The sequence below is a fragment of the Lepidochelys kempii genome, chromosome 10 (genome assembly GCF_965140265.1).
Source record: "Lepidochelys kempii isolate rLepKem1 chromosome 10, rLepKem1.hap2, whole genome shotgun sequence".
Taxonomy (NCBI): Eukaryota; Metazoa; Chordata; order Testudines; family Cheloniidae; genus Lepidochelys; species Lepidochelys kempii.
The window spans coordinates 8,162,173-8,185,149 of NC_133265.1; the positions used below are offsets into that span (position 1 = coordinate 8,162,173).

General features: G+C 48.8%; 1 protein-coding gene across 3 annotated transcripts; it reads left to right on the forward strand.

Annotated features, from left to right (window-relative positions):
* Nucleotides 1-3,758: 3,758 nt before the first annotated feature.
* On the forward strand, nt 3,759-21,392 carry FLCN (folliculin). 3 transcript variants are annotated; one of them, XM_073361855.1, is made up of 12 exons: nt 3,759-4,208; nt 5,840-6,111; nt 6,936-7,082; nt 8,975-9,196; nt 10,433-10,593; nt 11,438-11,529; nt 12,305-12,498; nt 15,430-15,543; nt 16,162-16,285; nt 17,671-17,802; nt 18,779-18,884; nt 19,801-21,392. In XM_073361855.1, exons 2-12 carry the CDS (start codon nt 5,863-5,865, stop codon nt 20,000-20,002), a joined length of 1,743 nt encoding a protein of 580 aa, XP_073217956.1. In that variant the 5' UTR covers nt 3,759-4,208; nt 5,840-5,862; the 3' UTR covers nt 20,003-21,392. The 3 variants fall into 3 exon arrangements, with proteins under 3 accessions (XP_073217956.1, XP_073217958.1, XP_073217957.1); XM_073361857.1 differs by lacking the exon at nt 3,759-4,208 and adding an exon at nt 4,229-4,324; XM_073361856.1 differs by lacking the exon at nt 3,759-4,208 and adding an exon at nt 4,249-4,360.
* The last annotated feature ends 1,585 nt before the right edge of the window (nt 21,393-22,977 follow it).

The following is a 22,977-nucleotide window of genomic DNA, read 5'->3' on the forward strand; positions in this document are numbered from 1 at the left end:
AACATGGCATAGGAAGTGAATATAACCAAGCATTTTAATAGTTTAAAAACCCCCATCAACCTTCATAAGTGATAGTTCAACTGCCCAATTTTAAACTGTTCCTATTTGTGCTTTTGTGGACTTGTCTCAAATAACTGTCAACAAACTACTTAGCTTAATATAGTACCACTGAGCAAACTAGTGTTAGTCATGCAGTTGATTTGATACAGCTGCTTGTTAACAGTTGTATAATTTGCATTTTTTGTCTTCATGCTGGTCAAATAAGCAACATGAACAAGTTTAAAGGGTGGTGTAAACACACCTATAAAATTTCCAAGTTATATAGTCCTTGTTTTATGCTACAGTATTCTAGTGTTCTAAATCTTTAAAAGATGTGTTGAGATATTCAAAGCCAGCTGGCAGGTTTAGCCACACGGTTCCAATGAGAATTGACAGAAGTTGTGTGGATGAATCCTCTAGTTGGCTTTGAAAATTGTAATCAAGATCCCAGCTCATTAGTGCTTACCATCTAACATGAGCCATAGTGCCCCAAGACAGGGACAGTTGGAAGCGCTGAAGTAGGACAAGAGTGGCAACAGGCTAGGGTGACTCAGTTCTGGCATCTGTACATCTTCTGGGACTGTTGCAAATAACGTTTTGTAGGTTTTCAACAAATTAACTCCTTGCATTGCTTTCATCTGACCTGGTCATTGAAAGGTGCAGAACAGTTCAGACCCCAGTGAGGGACTGGAAGCTTTGCCACCACTTAAGCCTTCTGGATTTAAATAGTATTTTAGGGGAAAACACATGCTTAAACTTAACATTGCGTGCTACGCTCAACTGAATTTAAAATCTCAAAAATCCTGTGGCCCCAATCTTCGTGTCATAAGTGCCCACAAGATGCATCCACAAACTATTAGATGCATGTACAGTGAAATAAACCTAATACATACTTTGGTGCATCTAGTTTGCAATTGTACTTCAATTTGTTGAGGGTAAGCTATACCCTTCCTTAAAACAACTTGCAGCTACAGTTTCTAGCCACAGGGTGGGGCCTTTCATTCAGATGTTTAACAGAGGCTGAAATAGTTGAGAAAGGGCCAGAAGTTGCTTCTGGATATCTTCCTGTAATATTAGTGCCATTTTTAAGGAGCACTGCAGCATAACCAGGTCACTGAGCTTTTCACACACACAGTATACTTGCCATTGCTCCAGGTGCTGCTGCCTGACCAAAATTGCTGCTTTCTGCACACCTCTCCCCTCCTTTTAGTAGGGTACAATTGTGACTCATTTCTTGTGTTGTCATAGGTTATCTGTATAACTTAAGAAATGTGGTTTGCTGCATGGCCAGAATGGCTGAGAAGGTTAGTCCTGAGAAGTTGTTTAAATGTAGTATTGAAAAATAAAGATCACAAACAGAAGTGTAACTCTTTTAAGTTTGTCTTACATATACTACGCCTGCCCTATAATAGTGAGATGTTAGCTGAGGCTTCGAATTGGCTACATTACAGCTTTTTGGGGTTTTCCTCCACATTTTTTAGCAATGTTAACCCTGTCCAGGAGCTGTAATGCTGTCTAGAGTGACACTATACATCTTCCAATGCATTGTGCTTTAGTCAGGAGTTTGTATAGTGATTGGCAAAGGCGCAAAGTTCATGCTGCATCTCTTGTAGAAATGGAAGATGCTTGGTGCACGGGCATTTGCCTATGGGGGTTGGAGGGAATTCCTACGCCTTCCTCTCAAACGTCTGGAGCAGGCCACTGTTGGAGGCAAGATGCTGAATTTGATGGACCTCAGAGCCGAACCAGAATGCAAATTTCTATGTTTAGCATATGTGAAGTCTTATGTGGTGGTTTTATATGTAAAGGCTTGGAACATTGGTTATCAGCACTAGCCTGTGTTGCATAATCTTCAATGGGAGCATTTGGCTGGGTGCACAATGTAGTAAGATCTCATCCCATGGGCAAGGTAGTGATTGACAGGTACGGGGAGTGTCATTTGGTTCAAAACCGTCTAGAAAATCATAATTTCAATGGTGTCGCCAGCTGCAGCAAGACGAGGGGACTTGCTCTTTGCACCCCACCCCTCCCATTTCCAGGTCCTTCAGTTGGGTTTCTGAGGACATCGTATTGTTCAAAAGCCCTCCTCCCACAAACGCGATGGCACCAAACATGACAAGGCTAGATCAATTATGTAGATATATATTTGAGAAAATGTTTTAAAATAATCTGTTTTTAATTATAGTTTAACACAGGGATGCATTGCTTATATTAAAAAAAAACAACCCACTGATCTTTGATAATCCTAGGGAGGTTTGCATTAACTTCTACATGTCAAGGCTATGATGTAGCCATGTCAGTCCCAGGATATTAGAGACACAACATACTTCTGCAAGTGTCACAATGTTGGTCTTCAAATGGTAAATTTGGCATATGAATGCCTTCCAGTAAGATTATTTGGTCTTTCCAGCCAACCTTCCAGTAGTATCACAGCTTGAAGAGGCATGGGTATCTTGCAGTGCAGTGGCTTTCAATAGTCTGAGTGATAGCAACACGTCTCTGGAATGGACAGTGATTCTGTTCCCCAGCAGCAGCCACAAAAACAGAATTGAATTGGGTAAAATCTCACAGACAGCATTAGAACAGCTTGTCTTATGCAAAAATCCAGAGCTCAGTAGCATCTCTCTCTGTTGCATTGATGGCATGCAAGATAATTTTCACGTCAGCCCCATGCAGCTGGCCCTGGGGACACCCTGCGCAGCGGTCCCAAGTGGTGGTGGGAGCAACCACAGCTCGGCAGCTCCCACCAGCGGGTGATCCCTGGCAGTTGGTGCCACACTGGCCCTGGTGCCCCTCTCCCCCAACAGCGGTCCTGGGGCCTGCCGGAGCGGCTGCTGCTACTGGCCCAGCCGCCCCCCACTCCTGAGCAGCAGCCCCCCAGAATGCCCCCTGAACAGGGCGCTCCTCTGAGCAGTGCCCCCCCAGCTCCCCTCCAGCAGTGGTCCCCCAAAATTTAGCCAGGGTATTTATACTATAAGTCATGTGTAAATTTTTGTTTATTGCCTGTGACCTGTCCATGGCTTTTACCAAAAATACCCGTGACTAAATCGTAGCCTTAACGATGGGAAATCAACTTGAAATACTCCTTCCATTTACAGTAACCTGTAACATTCCGAAAATTAACCAGGTACCACGTTCTGTGCCTTAACAAATACAGCTGGTCAACAGTCACCCTTTAACTGTGTGAGGGCTGCATGTTTGAGGTGCCTGGGTCAAAGTACAACGTTAAAAAAAATGTTTTTTTTAAAAGACACTTTCGTGATTGTTTGTACACAACTGTTCTAGGTTGGGCAGGGCGGGTACCCCGTTGTTCGTGGGCGAGGATACCCCCATTTGTCTTCACCCATTTCTTCAGCCTTCCCAGTGCCCCTGGGTTGGACCCTCCACTGCCTTGGACCCTCCCGTAGCACCACTCTTCCAACCAGGAGGCCCCAGAGCCGGGAGGGGGAGCGGATCCCTTGCCTCCTGCAGCAGCAGGTGACACCATGGGCACTATGAGTCTCTAGATTTTCACCAATCAAATTACATTTCCCCCACCCCAACCTGGCCCCAGCATTGCACCCAGGAGCTCCCAGACTGAGCTGCATAGCGCCCCCCTCTGGGCAACCCTGGGATTGGCCCCGCCCCGAGCCCCGCCCAGCGCAGCCCCTCCCACACGCACGAGTTGTGTATCCCAGGCCAGCCCTGGCGGAGTGTACCATCTTCCCGCTGCTGGGGGGCAGCGCTATCTAAGAGCCAGAGCTCGGCTGTTGCTTCCTCACCCCAGCCCGGTCCTTGGCTGGCTCAGCCCCCGACTTCGCTCTGCCCCGCTGGCGCGAAAAGACACAGAGCCCTGGCTCCACAGATCCCACCCCCCGACCGAAGAAATGGTTCAGACCACTGCCTGTGAGTCGGGATGGCCTCGGACTGAACCACTGACCTGTGCTGGGGGGGAGAAGAGAGGGGCCGCGGCTGGAAACACGGAAGCAGGAAGGAGACCGAGAAGTGCCACAGTCTGTCCGCGCCGCCCCGCTCCCACTGCCGACCTCGCTTCCAGCCGGGCGAGCGCGCCTGGTGCAGGCCAGGCAGCGGGATCGCCCCCCCCCCGCGGGGTGGTGTTGGTTCGGGCCGTCAGTCAGTATCAGGCGCCCAGAGGCACGGGACGGGAGGGGTCTCGGAGAAGCTGCCGGGTGAGTGTCCAGACCCCTCCCCCCGCTGGGGGTCTCCGGGCGGGGGGGCCAGGCCGGAGCCTCCCCACCAGTGCCGCAAGGAGGGAGTCGGGCCGGGTCCGGTCCGGTCCTAGCTGGTGGGGGCAGGTGTCCCCGTGGGGGGATCGGGCCAGGTCTCTGCTGGGGGGGCAGGTGTCCCCATGGGGGGGGGATCGGGCCAGGTCTCTGCTGGGGGGGCAGGTGTCCCCATGGGGGGGGGGGTCGGGCCAGGTCTCTGCTGGGAGGGCAGGTGTCCCCATGGGGGGGGATCGGGCCAGGTCTCTGCTGGGGGGGCAGGTGTCCCCATGGGGGGGATCGGGCCAGGTCTCTGCTGGGGGGGGGTCGGGCCAGGAGGTCTCTGCTGGGGGGCCAGGTGTCCCCATGGGGGGGGATCGGGCCAGGTCTCTGCTGGGGGGCCAGGTGTCCCCATGGGGGGGGATCGGGCCAGGTCTCTGCTGGGGGGGCAGGTGTCCCCATGGGGGGGGATCGGGCCAGGTCTCTGCTGGGGGGGCAGGTGTCCTGGAGGGGGATCGGGCCAGGTCTCTGCTGGGAGGGTAGGTGTCCCCGTGGGGGGGCAGGATCAGGCCAGGTTTCTGCTGGGGGGGCAGGTGTCCTGGGGGGGATCGGGCCAGGTCTCTGCTGGGGGGGCAGATGTCCTGGGGGGGTGGGATCGGGCCAGGTTTTTGCTGGGAGGGCAGGTGTCTCCGTGGGGGGGGGGGATCGGGCCAGATCTCTGCTGGGTGGGCAGGTGTCCCCGTGGGGGGGCAGGATCGGGCCAGGTTTCTGCTGGGGGGACAGGTGTCCTGGGGGGGGATTGGGCCAGGCCTCTGCTCAGGGGGGCAGGTGTCCTGGGGGGGGGGGAATCGGGTCAGGTCTCTGCTGGGGGGAGGTGTCCGGGGAGGGGGGGCGGGATCGGGCCAGGTTTCTGCTGGGAGGGCAGGTGTCCCCGTGGGTGGGGGGGATCGGGCCAGGTCTCTGCTGGGTGGGGGACGGGTGTCCCCACGGGGGGGGAATCGGGCCAGGTCTCTGCTGGGGGGCAGGTGTCCCCATGGGGGACATCGGGCCAGGTCCTAGCGGGGGCAGACAGGTGTCAGGCAGGTTCTGGGGGGGGCAGGTCCCACCATGGGGTAGGTCAGGCCAGGTCCCAGCAGGGGGCAGAGAGGTGCCCCCAGGTGGGGAGTTGGGGGTCAGGCTAGGGAACAGGTACCCCATGAGTAGCCCAGACTTGTTCCTGTGACACAAAAGTCGGGTGGGGTGGGGGAGCTGATCTCCCCTCTCGTCCTTAGAAGTGTCCCTGCAGGTCCGGGTTGAGGCAGGGGGCAGCATGGGGAAGCCCCCCTGGATTAGACCCTCCACTGCCTTGGACCTTCCCAGTGCCCAGGCCTGAGAACCCTGCACTAGACTCGCCCACTTGCCTAGCGAGAAAAGGGCCCAACTGAGATCTGTGACTTGTAGCCTGCATGACCCCTTCAGAAGTGACCTGGCCGCAGAGCTGAACCTGACTCCGAGCGTCTCCCGAGTGGAAAGATCAGGGCTGGTCCTGATCGGAATGGGGGGATGTTTTGGTTTCTGTTTGTTAGACTGATGTTGGGTCCTTCCTCCCGCACCTGCAGGAGGAGCCGGCTAAGCTATCGCTATGAACGCCATCGTTGCCCTCTGTCATTTCTGTGAGCTCCATGGCCCTCGCACCCTCTTTTGTACAGAGGTGCTGCATTCGCCGCTTCCTCAAGGCGCAGGGAATGGAGACAGCCCTGGGCAAAGTGAGCAAGCAGAAGACGAAGAAGGTGGCATTCAGATGAGCAGCAGGATCCGCTCACACAGCCCAGCAGAAGGCACTAGTGTGGACTCTAGTAGCCCGGGGCCAAAGAAGTCAGATATGTGTGAGGTGTGTGTGTGGCCACCCTGTGTCTTTTGCTGAACTAATGGGCTTTGGGATTCTCAGTGAAGGGCCATGTTACTGTTTGGGAGAAAAAATAGTGCACAGAAAATGGCTTATACTTGCACTGTGTCAGTAACAACAAAGGATCCCGAAACCCTCCTAAACTCTAGATTAGATTAGAATTGTTTTGCCCACCACTGACGTGCGGCCATCTCTGTAGCTAAAGCCTGACCATGGATTAACAGCGGCAACGCTTACGCAAAAGTATTAAACAGGAAATGGAAAAAATTCTGTATCTAGTTCAAATTGTAGAGAAAATGTATTCACCCATGTGTCTGTCCATCCGTCCGTCCCCAGGGGTGCTCTTCCACTTAACTTTTAGTACCTTTCTTATGAAGCTATTCCTAGTGTGCTTTGTGTCTCTCAAGTGGTGACAGATTTCAGTATGTCAGTGGATTCATGGTTGCTTCCACCATTAGCTGAATTTGGCCAGTGGTGTAGCCAACATCAAATACAAAATCCAGTGAGGGAGGGAGTTGTGAAAGAGGCTCTAGGAAAGGAAGGATGGTCCAGTGGTTAGGACTTGGGAGAGCTGGATTCAAGTCCCGGCTGTGCCACAGACTTCCTGACCATGAGTGAGTCACTCAGCCTCTCGGTGCCTCAGTTTCCCGGTCTGTAAATACTTTCCGATCTCCCCGAGGTGCGGTGAGGATATCTATGCTGAAGATTGTCAGTCATTCCGGTGCTATGGTAACGAGGCCTACATATAAGTACGTTAGATAGTTGTGTCCTACTTTACTATAGGATTTTCCTTTTCTTTCTGTGGTCAGGGTTGCCGCTCTCTTGCAGCAGGACACCCTGGATATGTCAGCCATGACACAGAGACATCAATCAAATATGTCAGCCACCAGCACCCAAACCATCCGCAGCTGTTTAGCATTGTGCGTCAGGCCTGTGTCCGCAGCCTAAGTTGTGAGGTAAGTGATATGAAATGCAGGAAGAAAATCTGTGTATAGACTCTGGGAGGGGGCTGAGGATTGGGGTGCAGGAGGGGGGTTGGGGTGCTTGCTCTGGGAGGGGGCTCAGAGCAGGGTTCGGGGTGCAGGAGGCGGTTTGGGGTGCTGACTCCAGAAGGAGGCTCAGGGGTGAGGGTTGGAGTGCGGCCTCCCGCCAGGCAGCACTTACCTCTGGTAGCACAGTGAGGCTAAGGCAGGCTCCCTGCCTACCCCGGCCCCACACTGCTCCTGGAAGGGGCCAACGTGCCCCATGGCCCCTGGGGGGTGGGCAGGAGGCACGTGGCTCTGTGCGCTGCTCCTCTCTGCAAGCACCACCCCTGCAGCTCTTCCGGCCAATGGGAGCTGCAGGGGCGGTGCTTGCAGACAGGAGCAGCGTGTGGAGGGAGACCCCTACCTCCCACACCCGTTGCCCTGGGTCTGCGCTGGCCTCTTCCGGGAGCGGCGTAGGGCCGGGGTAGGTAAGGAGTCTGCCTTAGCAGCAGCCACACTGCGCCGCCGGAGATCGCAATCAACTGGGAGATCCTCTAGGACTGACCAGTCGATCGTGATCGGTTGGTGACCAGTGAACTACACAGAGCTCTCTTTCAGGTCTGGGAAAGGTACTCAAAAGTGTCACAGCTAGATATAAAGGTGGAACAGATTAGTTACCATGGATGCTAAAACACTTACACTAGAGAGCATTTGAGGTGATCAGACGATGAAAATTAAAAATTAATTCATCATAGCTCTGAAATGACTGAAACTTTATATAAACCCTTTCAGGCCTTCTTTGTGCATCAGAAAGGGCAGAGTCCAGCATTTTTTCTTTTGCAGTCACTTTTAAAAATTCCTGCCAAATACTGAGACCAAGTGTCTTGCCTTGCCTTCCGTCTCCAACCCCTTCCTGTGGCTGTGGAGGGGGCTGACATCACCCCCACACTCTGCCCCAGCCCAGTGCCCCCTCCCAGAGCCAGTACCCCATACCCCCTCCTGCACCCCAACACTCTGCTCCAGGCTCAGCCCAGAGCTCCCTCCCACAGTGCAAACCCCTTGGCCCCAGCCCAGAGCCTGCACCTCCTCCCCAAACCCCTGCCCCAGCCCGGTGAAAGTGAGTGAGGGTGGGGGAGCACGAGCAACGGGGGCGGGGTGGGGGGAGATGGAGTGAGTGGGGTAGGGGCTTTCGGTAGATCCTGGGTTGCCCTTAAGATTCAAAAGTGCTCTTGGGCGTAAAAAGGTTAGAGACCACTGGTGTAGTTTGAAGGCTTGTCTCTTTCACCCATAGAAGTTGGTCCAGTAAGAGAGATTACCTCACCCACCTTGTCCCTCTCTCATCTGATCTGTTACTGGAGAGAACCTTTGCTAACTTTGGGATGCCTACTCTTCACCTGAAGCAAAGGCACTTGTGATCTCAGAGCTGTGTTTTCGCTTTCTTGTATTTGCCCCTATTTATTTTACTTATTTATTTCCAAAATAAGCCACCTCGATGGTAATGTTTCAGGCTGTTGCTTCATATTGGTAAATGTTGGTTTTGACCTTTGTGGACTGATAAAGTACAGCCTCGTACAAAAGGAGGGCAAGCCTTACAGAAGTTGAGATTGCCCCAGCTCACTTCATCAATTTTTCTGTAGCAGAATACAGAGGCATTCTTAAGTTCCAGTTAACCTGAAGGATGTGCCAGGTACATGGGGCAGCAGCGGAGATGTTTGGCTCCGTCTATCAGATTTTCTGTGTTGGGTGGAACTCCTGAAAGGGCTGTTCATGCCTCAGCAGGCAATATCCTAACAAGTAAGAAAGCTCTGCTTGAAGAGCTCGACGTAGTTTCAGTTAAGTGATGTGCTCAGCCAATGTGTTCCAACATGTCCATTTCCCACCAGGTCTGCCCGGGACGTGAAGGCCCTATCTTCTTTGGGGATGAACAGCATGGCTTTGTGTTCAGCCACACCTTCTTCATCAAAGACAGCCTGGCACGTGGCTTCCAGCGCTGGTACAGCATCATCACTATTATGATGGACCGGATCTATCTCATAAACTCCTGGCCTTTCCTGCTGGGGAAGATCCGAGGCATCATTGATGAGCTTCAGGGAAAAGCACTCAAGGTGGGTCTGCTCGAGAGAGAACACAAATACGGGTGAGAGAAAGAAGGTTAAGTGGGATGGGTGTGTTCAACAGTTTGGGAGAGAAGTAAAGAGTAATGTATGAAGCTAGAGCTTTAAGGGAAATTTAGGTGGTGATATTGGGATTAAGGGGCACATAGGGATGGACCCATGCTGTGGATGCCTCAGGAGGGAAGAAAGACATCTTCTCCATCCCATCTCTTTTGTTGCCTGTAAGCAGGGGTTGAACTGTGGGAGGGGGGAGGGAGGAATTGTGGTATACCTCCAAGCTCTGCCCACAAAATAAACTCGCCCCATGTGAGACATTGGAATGAGGGCCACTCATGGTAGACTGTGCAGATGTTCAAAATATGATTGTGCAGCACTCAAACTCCGCTTGGTTCCTTCTTGGTGGGGCTTAACTGTGCCTAGAGGCTCTGCTAGGTTTCTTGGGCTTGGCTGCTTCCAGATTGGGGCGGGGAAAATAGCTCCCAAATGCCACCCACTTGTGGCACCAAAGTGTGGTGTCTCCCACAGGAAATTGGGCAGATCTGCTCTTCTCTCTTTCTCACATGAGGAGTGAAATAATGTAAATGTTAACGATAGCTGTCATTGCTGGGTATCTGAGATAACACCTCTTGGAAATGAATGGGGCAGTTCACACCCCTCAGAGCTATAGTAAATTTTCTAAATCACTTAGGTGCTTTAGGCTCCCAAGTCCAACTTTCAAAAGTGCCTAAGTCCCATTGAAAATCAGTGGGACAAGGTGCTTTTGAAAATTGTATCCCCAGTCTCTGCATACTTAGTCATTTCTGCATCCGTTTCACTCTGTTTTGAGGTTTCTTCACAACCATAAATGGTAGAGACTTACTTTTTATTTTTTTCCATTTGTTTCTTTCTTTTAAAGCTGAGATTCTGGAGAATCAAATAGCAGCTTGAGAGAGGTGCCAGTGTGGCAAACTGCCATATACCAGCCCAATCAAGTCTTGTCTGTAATAATGTCATTCTTTCTCCATCTTTCCTGGATCTAAGGGGAAAATTTTCAATTTGTCCATCCTTCTGGTGGGAAAAGAGGCACAGAGCAATGGAACAAGAATTGCCAGCTTGATTCTGTAGCTGATGGGAAATAGTGTTTTATTCTGTGTTACAAGGTGCATCTGCCTAGTTGTTCTACTGTGTCATATTTAATAAAAAATGTCTCTTCTGTTGTCCTCTAACTGTCTTTATTTTGTAACTCAGGTGTTTGAAGCTGAGCAGTATGGGTGCCCGCAGCGAGCCCAGCGCATGAATACGGCCTTCACCCCCTTTTTGCACCAGAGGAATGGTAATGCCGCCCGTTCCCTAACGTCGCTGACCAACGATGAGAACCTGTGGGCGTGTCTGCACACCTCCTTTGCTTGGTAATGCCCTCTGTGTCTCTGGGGCCTATGCCACCTGTTGGAATAACAGAGACATTTCCCAGCATCCTAGAATAGTAGGGAGCATCTAAGTTGTTTGTATTCCAGTATTATGTGGGGCTCTATCCCCAAGTCCCTGAGTTAGCAGGGACTGGGCACGCTGATGCAGCAGCCTGCTTGGTCCCTTGCTTTTCCTATCGCTCTACAGCAGACGTTCCAGCCGACTCAGGAGCAGCACTGACGGGCTGCGGTAGGAACCATGGTGATCAGCCTGTCTGATCTAGAGGGAGGGGCTCTGCAAAGCATCAGACAAAAGTGCAAGGAGGAAATAGAGCTCTTTTATCCCACCCCACCCTGCACCTAACTTGTGACAGTAGTAACTCTGTGTTGAACAGTCTAACTCTGCCATGCCCTGGTACCTTGTACTGTACCTTGTAGAGCATAAGATGTTTTACCCTGCCAAATGGGCGTGCGTTAGTGAAATTTCACAGCATGCTATGCCAATGCCAGACTCGGACATCAGACTCCTCTGGAGAAGTGCTGTGGAGAGTGGCGTACTCTTGGAGATGAGCTGGTTTGGGTTTTTTTTAGGAGGGGTGTAATAGTATGTTACTGCAGCCTTTCTTTCCAATGCCATTGGGTGTCCCAGTCCGCAGTGAAAAGTTTTAGTAGTTACAACATGGGGAATTGAAGGGTTGCTCAAATGAGCCACATCTCAGTGACAGCCTGATTCTTGGTAAGCTTACTCAGCCAGGCTGCATGCTGGCAGGTCTGCCCCCAGCAAGTAGGCTTGATGAATGCTGTTTTGTTTTTTTTTCCCCTCCCCTCTCACTCCCCACTTCACCAGGCTTCTGAAAGCCTGTGGCAGCCGACTCACTGAGAAGCTTCTGGAGGGAGCTCCCACAGAGGACACCCTAGTTCAGATGGAAAAGCTTGCAGGTGAGTCTCCAAGCTTCTAGAGCAGGGAGAGCATTTCAGAATGCTTTGAATGGGGAAACTGTGAACATCTGCTCATTACATCCCCAGTATAAGTACTGTTTGCCTCTGTCATCCTGTGATACAACTTGCCTAATGACTCATGTCCTCCCATGTGGAAAGAAATCTGATGTGAAATTAGGATCTGTGGAGGTTTAAGGTCTCCCTGTGTGCATTCATTATTTGCATATTGGCCTCGCATTTCCATGATATCTGTACCTTTTAGCTGGGATGTACCTCACACTGTGTCTGGATGGCCAAGAGAGGTGGTTATTGCATGACATGAGACTTTTCCCCTTTCTTACTATTTCACAGACTTCCTAAATATATAGAAACGTGGATTTCCCACATTGAATTAGTTCATCAGTCCATCTACTCGAGTATCTGCATAGCCTGCCTCAAGGAGCAGCTGGTCCCTTCAAAGGAAGGATACAGAAAGCTCCAGAGTGTATTTGGCCAATTGTGCAGTGTTCTATCTGGGTGAAAACTTACTTCCTGACTCTCTGGTGGTCATTTTATGCCTTGAAGCATGAGTTTTGATTACTTATTACCATAGCTTACATAGTAAGCTGCAAATACTACCGTCATGTAAAGGCCCACCCATTTCTCCCCTCCCTCCCAAAATTGGCCATAGTGAGTCAAGTGTGAATCGATACTAGATGATGATCAGAAGTTGAGCTCTGGGGCAGTTGTTGTATCTGGAGGGAACATAACAAATGATCTTTCTCTTCTCTTGGAGATCTGAAAGAAGAGTCAGAAGGCTGGGATGGCTCAGAGGGAGAAGAAGAGAAACCTTCTGCCCAGCCTGATGTTGTAGAAGGGCGGGAGCTAACTAAATGCCCAACGGACGCATCTCTGATGTCCGATGGCAGCAGCTGGAATGTAGCTCCCAGAAGGCTGTCAGTCTTCCGGTCCCTCAGGCACATGAGACAGGTAGGAAAAGAGGACTGGACCCTTTGGCTGGGTGCTTTCTGACCTATGTGCCGGCAAAGCCTTTATTCAGAAGAGAATGGCTACTTACTGCCATGTTTTGTGTTTTACACACACACGTTTTTCTCCTGGGGTCTAAATTCAGTTTTTCTTTCCTGGTACCTCTTTCACCTACCTCTGAATGTCAGCAGTGCTGCTCAAAGAGGAGTCAGCAAAGAACTTGAAAACCATCTGGCATCTGAAGCATGGGGTGTGGGGGTGTCACGATTATAAGGTGAACTGCATCTCTAACTCCTCTTGGTCTGAGTGCGCCCACTCTAGGTCACTTGTCTTTCAGGGAGGAATTGCACAATTCTCTCACAGATCAGGCCCTGAGTTGCAGTCCCCTATGTGTCAGCTATGATTTACCTCAGCAGGCCTGATTTATGTCCAGCCCCTGCACTTCTGTTCCCTCTGAGAGCCATGACAGTGGTTTAATACAGCGACAAACCAACCTCTTTAGAGCAAAGTATTCTTTAGTTAAAACAAAAGCATTTAAGAGAAAACCCCTCTGAAAAATTATAAAGCAGACTGTAGGTATGTCTAGCTTTTCCCTAAGGTTTCCCTGAATCTGGGAAGGCCTGATTTCTTTAGATCCCCCTGCCCCACGAGTCTCTGTCTGTCAGCCTGTCTCCCTGAGTGAGCCTCTTGAATGTTTTAGACTGTTTGTCTCTAGCCTCCCAGACTGGCAAGACAAGGCTCACAACTCGGGGACAGGATCCTCAAAGCTCACAGCTTGGCCCTTTGTCTTCCAGGCATGTGCTTAGTGCTGCTTGTCTAGGACTATTGTGGGGCTTTCCTGTTTGTGTTTCCACAGCCCCCTCTTAAGGTAGAGCAATCCTTCGTAGAAAAATTCTAATAACCCTCCATAGTTGTCCAGAAACTTTAGTTCACTGATCAGGTCACTTACAATGGTATGAATATTGTTTGTAGATTAACGTACAGTTCTCCACACCTGTCAAAGTTGGCAAACAGGGCAGTGGTAATGGGAGTTAGGCATTTTCATCCCCGGACCAGTAGTATGAACACATCACAGGTCAGTAGTGACTGAAAGTTGTTGTCATGTATTGGCAGTTTGGTTTGTATGAAGTGTTAGGTCTCAGTCCCGTTCCAAATGAGCAATTGTCTGTCTTACCCAAACCACCAGTGCAGTTGGAATGGACTGGCCCACTTGTTGGCAGCCTCAGCTGAGAGACCAAGGCGTGAATGAATGTCCCTGGGAACTGAGCTGTTCTCTTACCTGTGGTTAGAACTGAATTCAATCCTAGGTTGTGGACAGAAATGTTGGCAGGGAAGTATGCGCTCTTGTGCTTGCTCTGAGACAGAGCTGAAGTCCTGCTGTGATGGTTGGGCCTATAAATTGACCCTAACTGTGAGTGCAACAGCAAAAAGTGAGTGAAAGTTTATAAAACATTGCAATAACCTATAACACCAAATGTTGGTGGGAAAAGGGGCAAAAGGGAGACTCAGTCCAAACCAAAAGGCTGACTGATATAATTCAGGGACTGTGTTAAAATGTGCCTGGCAAAGTGTGGGAGCAGAAATCAATGGACCAAAATTGGTGTGTCAGAAATTAGTCCTAATAGATGAACAAAATAATGAGGGGATTGGCTGTTCCACCCATTGCTTCTTTGGAGCTCTTAAAAAGAAAGATGTTTGGGGGGAAATTAGCAGAAGAAAAAACTGTCTGACAACTACCACTACAGTCAGTTTTACCAGCATGGCTGCCACCGTCTTCTGGGATCCCCGGATCTACCGTAACACCACTGGGCCGTCGGTGTTCTGGTCCCAAAAGATCTGGCCAGAGTGGGCCAGAGAGAGGAACGCAGAAGCCATAATCACTTCCACTGGTTCCAGCTGACTCCCAAACACCCCTTGGGGTGTGAGACTTTTTCTCCACTCACTCCTTGTGTGTCCTTTTTCCTTCCTCATCTCATTTCTTTTCTTTCCTATCCCTCTCCTTTTGCATTCAGTTTAATAAAAGCCCAGCTAAGACTGCAATACTGCTATCAGCCTGTGACCAAAAAGGCAAATAGAAGCAAACAGTCCGATGCTGGTACCAGTTTTCCAGGTCTCCGAGTGGCTGATAAGACTGTGTGCTGTCCCTGTTGTTTTCCAGCAGTGAGGTTGCAAGTGAAAGTCAACACCAGAGACAGAAGCTGCATTTTCTAGCTGTGGTGTTCTCGTTTTTCCATTTTGTGTGGGTTTCTCTTGTTTTGTCATATAGGAAACAAAAGGAGACTTTGACAACAGCAATAACAACTCCAGCCCATTTCAACAAACTTTTTCTCTCTCTCTCTCTCCTTCCCCCCACCCCACGCAAAAGACAGTTATCACCATCTTTAATACTATCTGAAAGACTGTCAAACAAGGGTTTTTTTTCCCCTTCTAAAGGCTCTTTGCAGTGAAAGAGAACATGGATGTTATTAAAATAAACCTTACTTAACACTTTACATTTCAAGTCCTTTAACTATTTTCCTTCTTTTCTGTATCTTTAACAAAGGTTAAAAATGACTTTTAATCGTGTGTTTGGTATGGCATTAAGCAGGCTGAGGTCTCTGTATTACCAAACCCTAAACCTTGTTTCCAACTGTTTAATGTTGGACAGAGACAGAGTCATATTAACACCTTTAACTCTTTGAGCCCATATATTCCATCTAAATTAATACAAGAGCCCCAACAGGTGGTCAGTCTGGCATCTTTCACCAGTGCTAAAATACATATTTAAACTTGTGCTGTATGCAGACAGACTTAATGGTAATAGTTCACTCGCATTTCCAATAGGTAATCAGTAACATGGCAGGAAGGCTACTTTGCAAACATGCTTGTGGTGGACTAAAATGGTGAAGGAAAGTAGTAAAATATCCAAGTAAACTCTGGATTATCTTGTTTCAGGTCCTGGGGGCATCAGCTTTCCGTATGCTGGCATGGCATGTATTAATGGGGAACCAGGTCATCTGGAAAGCACGAGATGCAGATCTCGTCCAGTCTGCCTTTGACATCCTACGGGTAAGAACTTGTTTCTTCATCTCCCTGTTGCATCTTCTTGCATAGTTGTTTAATAGTTTAGGCCCTCAAATTGACCTGCCTCTTAAAATATAATCTGGTGGGGAATGTGCTCTGAATTCTATTAGAGTTTAAAACAAAAAATGCTGTTTTGTTACCAAAACCTTACATTAAAAAATCCCAACACCTCTATCGTTTATGTGGGGTCTGCGATAATTAGTGTCTTGCTATTGTGTAACAACCAGCAGCAAGAGAACTGAAATAATCAGACTTCTGAGCAGTGGAGAAAACCTCACCGAGTAGAACTGAAAAAGAGGGCACGACCTCTCTTATTCCAAGGATTTCTAGGAGACTTTTTCCCCTTTGAAGGCTCCATATTGCAGCCTTTAAGTCTCTAAGCCAAGGAAGGCTGGGAGTGATTCCCTGCTCAGCATCGTATTGACCAAAGGGAGTCTTTCAAGCCAAGTGAGGTACTTCCGTCTCCCAGAGTCAGTGCAAGCTGCCTTAGCAGCCGTCCGAGGTGCCATTAGCCTGACAAGTGAGACAGAAACTTGGACGTGAATGGGGCCCATATCTATTTAGTTTTAAAGCTTCTCTTGCCATGTTTGTTTCCTTCCGCAGACCATGCTGCCTGTAGGCTGTGTTCGGATTATCCCCTACAGTGACCGCTATGAGGAGGCATATCGGTGTAACTTCCTGGGGCTCAGCCCCCATGTGCATATCCCACCCCACATACTGTCATCTGGTAAGAGCCTGCTCCTGAACCAGCTCCTCTCCCTGTTGCCCATGTTAAAGAAAATACCTTGTGAAGGCAGAGTTGGCAACTAAAGCCCAACATCCTTGAATGAGCTAGAACCAGTGCCCCTTTATGCTGTTTTCCAGGTGACCTTACCCATTCTGTTGCTGAGGGACATTGCATGATCATTGCTTGCAGTGGGCTCAATGACTAGAAATCCCAGTTCTTGGTTAATAAGAGGCTAATACTGCTGTATATGGAGCAAACACTGCAGCCTGCCAGAGCGGCACTCAGTTTATATGCACACATACAAGTCTGTGACCATCTGCTGTGTGTGGTGGATTTGTGTGAGACATTAACCTAGAGGTGTTTTAAACTTTGTCCATCTGAGGGCTATGTCAGCCTTTCTGAATGGGGATCCTAAACAAATACAGCAACAGTATGGGCCCAATCCAATTCCCACTCAAGTCAAATGGAGTCTTTCCATTGGCCTCCAATGGAAGTTTGATCAGAGCCTTAGTGAGCAAATGGTTTAGATGGAGAACGTTGTAGATGTTAGATAGTAAAGTCTTGGCCAGAGCTGGGTGTTAGGAATTCATTTATAGTAAAACTTTTACAGCAGGGGTGCAGGTGGTTGCTATTATATTTCCAAGATTTATTAAGTTAACATCAGCAAGCCAGAGATCTCCACAGCCAGTTCTTTTAGGACTCATAGGTGCAAGTTATCTGGACCTGCTGATTTTGAAAATGCTTACCCTAAGTAGGTGTTTAACATCCTCCTTCGTTACTAATGGACAGGAAAGTACTTTATCATCCCCATATGATGCGAGTATATCATCCTGCTTCTTTCCAAATACAAAACAGAAATATGTATTGAATGCTTCTGCCTTTTCTGCATCATTAACAATTTTACCATTTCCATCTAGTCATGGGCTTATACCATTGAAAGGATTTCTTTTGTTCCTAATATAGTTTAAAAACTTCTTATTGTCCTTAGCCCTGCCAGCTATATTTCCCCTCAATGTCTTTAGCTTTTTTACATTTCATAATTTCTAATTTATATTGATTGCCGTTTAGATTCCCCTTTTTCGATTTGTTATATTTCTAATTGCTGCCTTCACTTTGTCAGTGAACCAAATGGGCTTTTAGCCAAAGTTGTCCCCTTTCTTCGATGTGGAATCATATTTTTTTGGCCGTCTAATACGTTCTTCTCAACTCCCAATTTTCATTCACATTTTCTCAGTCTAAACTTTTTCTCCTGATCAATTTCGCTCAGTTTCCCTCCACTCTGGGGAAATTAGCCCTTCTGAAGCACAGAGTTTACACATTTTGATATATTATTTTTCATAGAGATTGTTGGTTTTAATGTGCTGGGGGGTTTATCATCACTCTAGAATTTGCTGTCCTTGTGGAAGTCCGCACTGCCACCCGGTGCAGCCTCTACCCGGTCCTGTTTGATGATGAGCAGCCCCTCAGCAAGTACGAGTTTGTGGTCACCAGTGGGAGCCCTGTGGCAGCAGACCGAGGTGGGTGCTTTGGAAAGATGGAACTCTATCAGGAGAGGCCTATGCAGCTGTGGCCGGAATAGAATCTCTGTCTGTAGCTGTTAGCATTCATTCATCAGCATTTGGCTGTGTGGGCTTATTCTTGTGTTCTGGCCGCTAAGAAAGTCTGTATGCAAGGCCACGTCAGTACACAAATATGGTCTTAGAGACCTTGGTATTCTCTAGATAAGCAGGCTGTTGAAATGCTGTTAATTATATAGGATTTGCCATACAACTCAGCAGATTTATAGAAGATTCTTCCTCTTCTCTGAAGAATATTAGACACTCTCACCTGGCCTACAATAATGTATCTAGGGAGATACCTTCCTGGTCCATGTTGAACACTCTGTGCTCTGAAACATCTCAGTTCCCTGACCTCTGGTGAGTGCAGTCTAATCTGCTAGTCAGCCAGATGATAAGGATAACATTATCTCGCTCCAGTGTCTGATACTGACTTCCTGGGACTGAACTACAAGGACTAAATTCAGCTTTACCTTGTTTAAAAAAATGTGTCCGATGCTCCCATGCTGAGAGCTTAATTTTACCTACAAACGACGCTTTCCAAGTGGGCCCAGTCATGTGGACTGGGTGTGACCCCAAGGCACCGATGTAGACAGCGCATTCAGTGTTTTCAGAGCAGTCCGTTTTTAATTTAGAAGAGATATTTTCATAGGCTCTAAGAGGAGGCACAAGACTGATTCCCCTCTCACCACCCCTTTAAGGACGTGGGTGTAAGAGAGCTAAAACAGGGACTTCTCACGCACTGCAGAAGAAGATCTTACTGCATTCCAGAAGCTGCTGCAGGTCCCCAGCTATGGTTGGAGGATCCTACTAGCATATGTACAGCTGTAGTCTACTGAGCCTTACACAAGCGTCGGCATCCCATGTTAACTGCTGATAAAGGCAATCTGTAATTCCAGTGTTGTTCCTCTTGTAACCCTTCTCCCTGTGCTTGCAGTTGGCCCTACTATCCTGAACAAGATCGAAGCTGCTCTGACTAACCAGAACCTTTCTGTAGACGTTGTGGATCAGTGCCTTGTCTGCCTGAAGGAGGAGTGGATGAAGTAAGAGGCAACTGCTTTGGTTTCTGTGAAACAGCTTTAGATATTTGTTAATTTAATCCCATCAAGATTTTCCAAAGGGTTTTCTGAAGACACTGGTGGGATAACCAATTTACATATTCATCACTCTATACAGGACCAGTTAGTAGCCAGTTGACCTTTGACGTTAGTTTTGAGCCCCGCTCTCTGGAGAGCAGTATGATCTGGTGATCTGAGCCCTAGTTCTAATCCTAGCTTTGATACCAGCTCCCTCCGTGGCCTTGGGCAAATCTCTTTTAACCTCTGTGCCTCAGTCTCCCCATTTGTAATGCTTGTCTACATGACAAATCTTGCTTACCTCACAAAAGTGTCAGGAGGATTCAAGAGCTGTCTCCATCTTCAGAGCACTTTGCAAATGTATATTGGGCTGTGAATGTCCACTAAGATCTACAAGCAGGTAACTGCCAAACAGATAACATAGTGCTGTCCACCGGGGCTGCATGTAAAGGCACAAGTGGTTACAATGGAAGACTGAACTATTGGGTGAAATAATTCATGGCACTAGTGTGGTTTTAGCCTGATTTGAAAGCTAGGAGGGAGTTAGATATGCACATTCTGTGGGAGGCTCTTCCAAGTGTGCAGCGTGGAATGGACGAAGGCATAAAGGCTAAAATGGGAAAGGAGACCAAGGGAAAATTCAGAACTGCTAAATATTATCAGGGCTGGAAGTGGCTAATAATTATGTCCAGTTCCTTTTTCCAAACCTCTGAGCACAAGAGGAGCTCCTTTGGGATGTTCCTTTTGATGCTTTATTTGCATCTTGTTGCACAGAATAGGATATTGGGTACGAAAGAGAAACTTGCAGTGCTTCCTATGCCTGTATCTCAAACATAATGTGTCCTAATGCATCTCTAGTGACAGGAATTTTTTGTTTCTACAGTAAAGTGAAGGTCCTCTTTAAATTCACCAAAGTGGACAGTCGACCCAAGGAGGACACTCAAAAACTGCTGAGCATTCTGGGGGCAGCTGAGGAAGACAATGTCAAGCTCCTCAAGTTCTGGATGACTGGCCTGAGCAAAACATACAAGTCGCACCTGATGTCGACAGTCCGCAGCCCAACCTCTTCAGAGTCTCGGAACTAACCGGGAATGCCTAGTCTCACCTGCTGCCTTCGAATACATGCAAAGAACCGAGAGAGTTTTCGTTGAGCCTTCAGCATGCGCATCATGTGAATAGTGAAACACCATTGAACCTCTTTCTGCCCTCAGACTAACTCTAAGAGTTCTAGTTTTAGTCTTTTGAATTGCTGTGAGACTGTGCTCCTCAGAGTGCATGCAATTAGGGCTGCTGTCTGCCTCCCGGTAGGCCTCTGGACTCCAACTCCACTCTGAACCTAGCCTGCAAACTGAATCTAATTCAGTGTAACTCAAGGAATCAGAGTACACCAGTCAGTGCCCTTGTGCCAGCCTTATACTAACGGGGTGACAGTAGAACTCCTGCAACTCTGGACTTTATCTTGGATGTTGCCATAAATAGACATCTTGATGCTTGGGACTCTCGAGACAAATAAACTGTTTGTACATAATATCTCTGTAGGTCCCACTTAACATCTCCATAGGTTAGAGGAGCAAAGAAGCAAGAAAAAATCTTAGGCCATGTGAGTGGGGTTACTACATTCTAACCTTAGTTATGGATCACTCCTATCATTACTTTCTAAAACCACTTCGTGCTCAGTAGATTTGGCTGGATCTGAAGAACTTCATGACTTACTCTACAACCGAGAATTGCAGGAGGAGTCTGATTTGATTTATGTCATTCCATCTTCTTAATATCCTAACTTTAAAACTACACTTTAGGTTTGGTCCAGAAATCTGCTACTGTCCAAAATTGTAAGTGACACAGGGATCGTCTCAGAGCACACACTGAATGATGATGTGTAGGCGAAGTTCCTTTTTATTTTTTGCTTAAGGATGTAAGTCTTCAAGCACAGAGGGTACTTTATCCTGGACAAGCTCTTCTTACCTTTCTCCTACCCTCAGAAGTGCTCCACTGCTCTCTGTATCCTGAAGTTCCAGCTCGGTGTGTGGTTAAGCAGGAAACAGCCAGTCTACAGACTCTCCCTCACTGTGAAACCCTGAAATAGCCAATTTGAAGTCCTAATAGTCTGCCAATACCATGGCAAGGAGAGCATGCACCAGAAGAGCAGCACCATCTGTGCATCTTTTAGCTACTGACTTTGGCTCTTAGTGAACATCTTACTGTAAAGGAATTACTGTATTTCTAATTTTATCCTAGGTTATTGTTGGAAAGCTTGACAGGACTATAGAAATTACAAATAAAAAAGGCAAAGGAAGCGAGTTGTAATCCCCTTGACCTAACGTGTTCGCATTTTAACAAGAACCAGAGCTGATATTCAGACCTGTCTGCAGGTTTTGTTTTTATGTATATTTAGTCCATGGGTATTTTTGTCAATAAGGTCTGTAAAAATCGCAACAAGAATTAAAGCTCAATCAGAGCTATTTTTGTAAAATGGAGAGCACCTGATTTGTCTTGGTGTTTAAGTATTTTAAAACTGGACTGGACACAAGAGCAGCAATTTAACCACGGGACTTCTCTTGCACTGGTTCCCAGGGTTTGGACTGCAGAACGTTATACATCTTTTTGTTTCTTAGATTCTGCTTCTTGTTTGTAAGAAACAGTTATTCCGAATTGGCTTTAATCCCAAACAACTGATTTGTCAGCTCAGAGGTTCTTGACTATGCACAGCCGTCCCAGGAAGCTGACACAGCCAGTGTGCACACAACCCAGGGGAGAGACCATTATCCTGTTATTTCAGAAACTGCCCAGCTTGAATAACTTTAAGGTTCACCATAAACATGCAGAAAATGCAAGAATTTTCACATAAGCAATGTTCTTGCAGCTCTAGACCTGCTGGTCTTACTGAAGCTATAGCGGGAATCAACACATTGTTTTTAGCCTGAGTTAATTGACTAATGGGGGAGGGAACCAGTGCCATGATTGACATCTTTCACCAGTCCTCTCCCTCTAACTGATGTTCTCCAAAGCCGGGGGAAGGGAGAGGGGAGTCAGGGCTTTAGCCCTGCAGAGTGCTGGGGCTTCAGGCTTTGGCTGCTGGGAGAACAACACATCTGCTCCTGATTACCTCAGCAGGGCACCCAGTCTGTCTGAGGTGGGAGAGGGCACACCCAAAAATTATAATGGGGGGGTGCAGGCAAGGGGGTCTCTAGGAGCTGTGCACAGTGAGGGGTGTAGCTCAGGGTGCAGGGGGGGCAGCTAGGGGCTGTGTGCAGCATAGGGGGTTACAGGAGAAGAGTAGATAGGGGCTTTGTGTGGCTGGCAGGGGGTAGCTCTGTGCAGGGAGGGAGGGTAGCTAGGAGCTCTGTGCGGCATGGTGAGTATCTCAGGGTGGCAGGCGCAGGGCAGATGTGTGTGGGCCAGGGGAGTATCTCAGGGTACAGGGAGGGGGTATCTAGTGACTGGGCACAGGCAAGAGGGTAGCTCGGTGCAGGGAGGGGTTAAGGGCAGGGGGGATAGCTCTGGGCAGGGAGGAGTAGCTAGGGGCTGTGTGCGAGCAGGGGGTAGCTCAAGTGCAAGGAGCAGGGCTGCAGGGGGGTAGCTAGAGGCTGTGCATGGGCAGTTGGGTAGCTCAGGGTGCATGGGACTGGAAGAGAGGTAGCTAGGGGCTGTGTGCCAGGGGCGTGCTGGGTAACTAGGTAGAGGTCTCCAAACTGCGTGGCACGTTTCCCCCCCAACTCTCCGCGGGCAAGGCATAACATTTGGGGGCGGGCCCATGCCAGCCCCCACAGAGGGTGGTGAGGGAGTTCCACCCAGACCTGCCCCGCCCCCCAGCCTCAGCGCCAGCCCCTGCCACCAGCCCTGGCCCCTGCTCCTGGCCTCAGCCCCACCTCCAACTGCAGCCCCAGCCTTGGACCCCTTGGTGTTATCCACCCCCCCAACCTCTCGGAGCTGCAGCACCACTCCGGGCCATGACTCTGGGGGCCAAGGGGGTGCAGGGCACAGAAAGTTGAAGCGGTACAATCCTCAAAAGTTTGGGGACCACTGAACTGGGGCTGTGTGTGGGCTGGGGGAGTAGCTC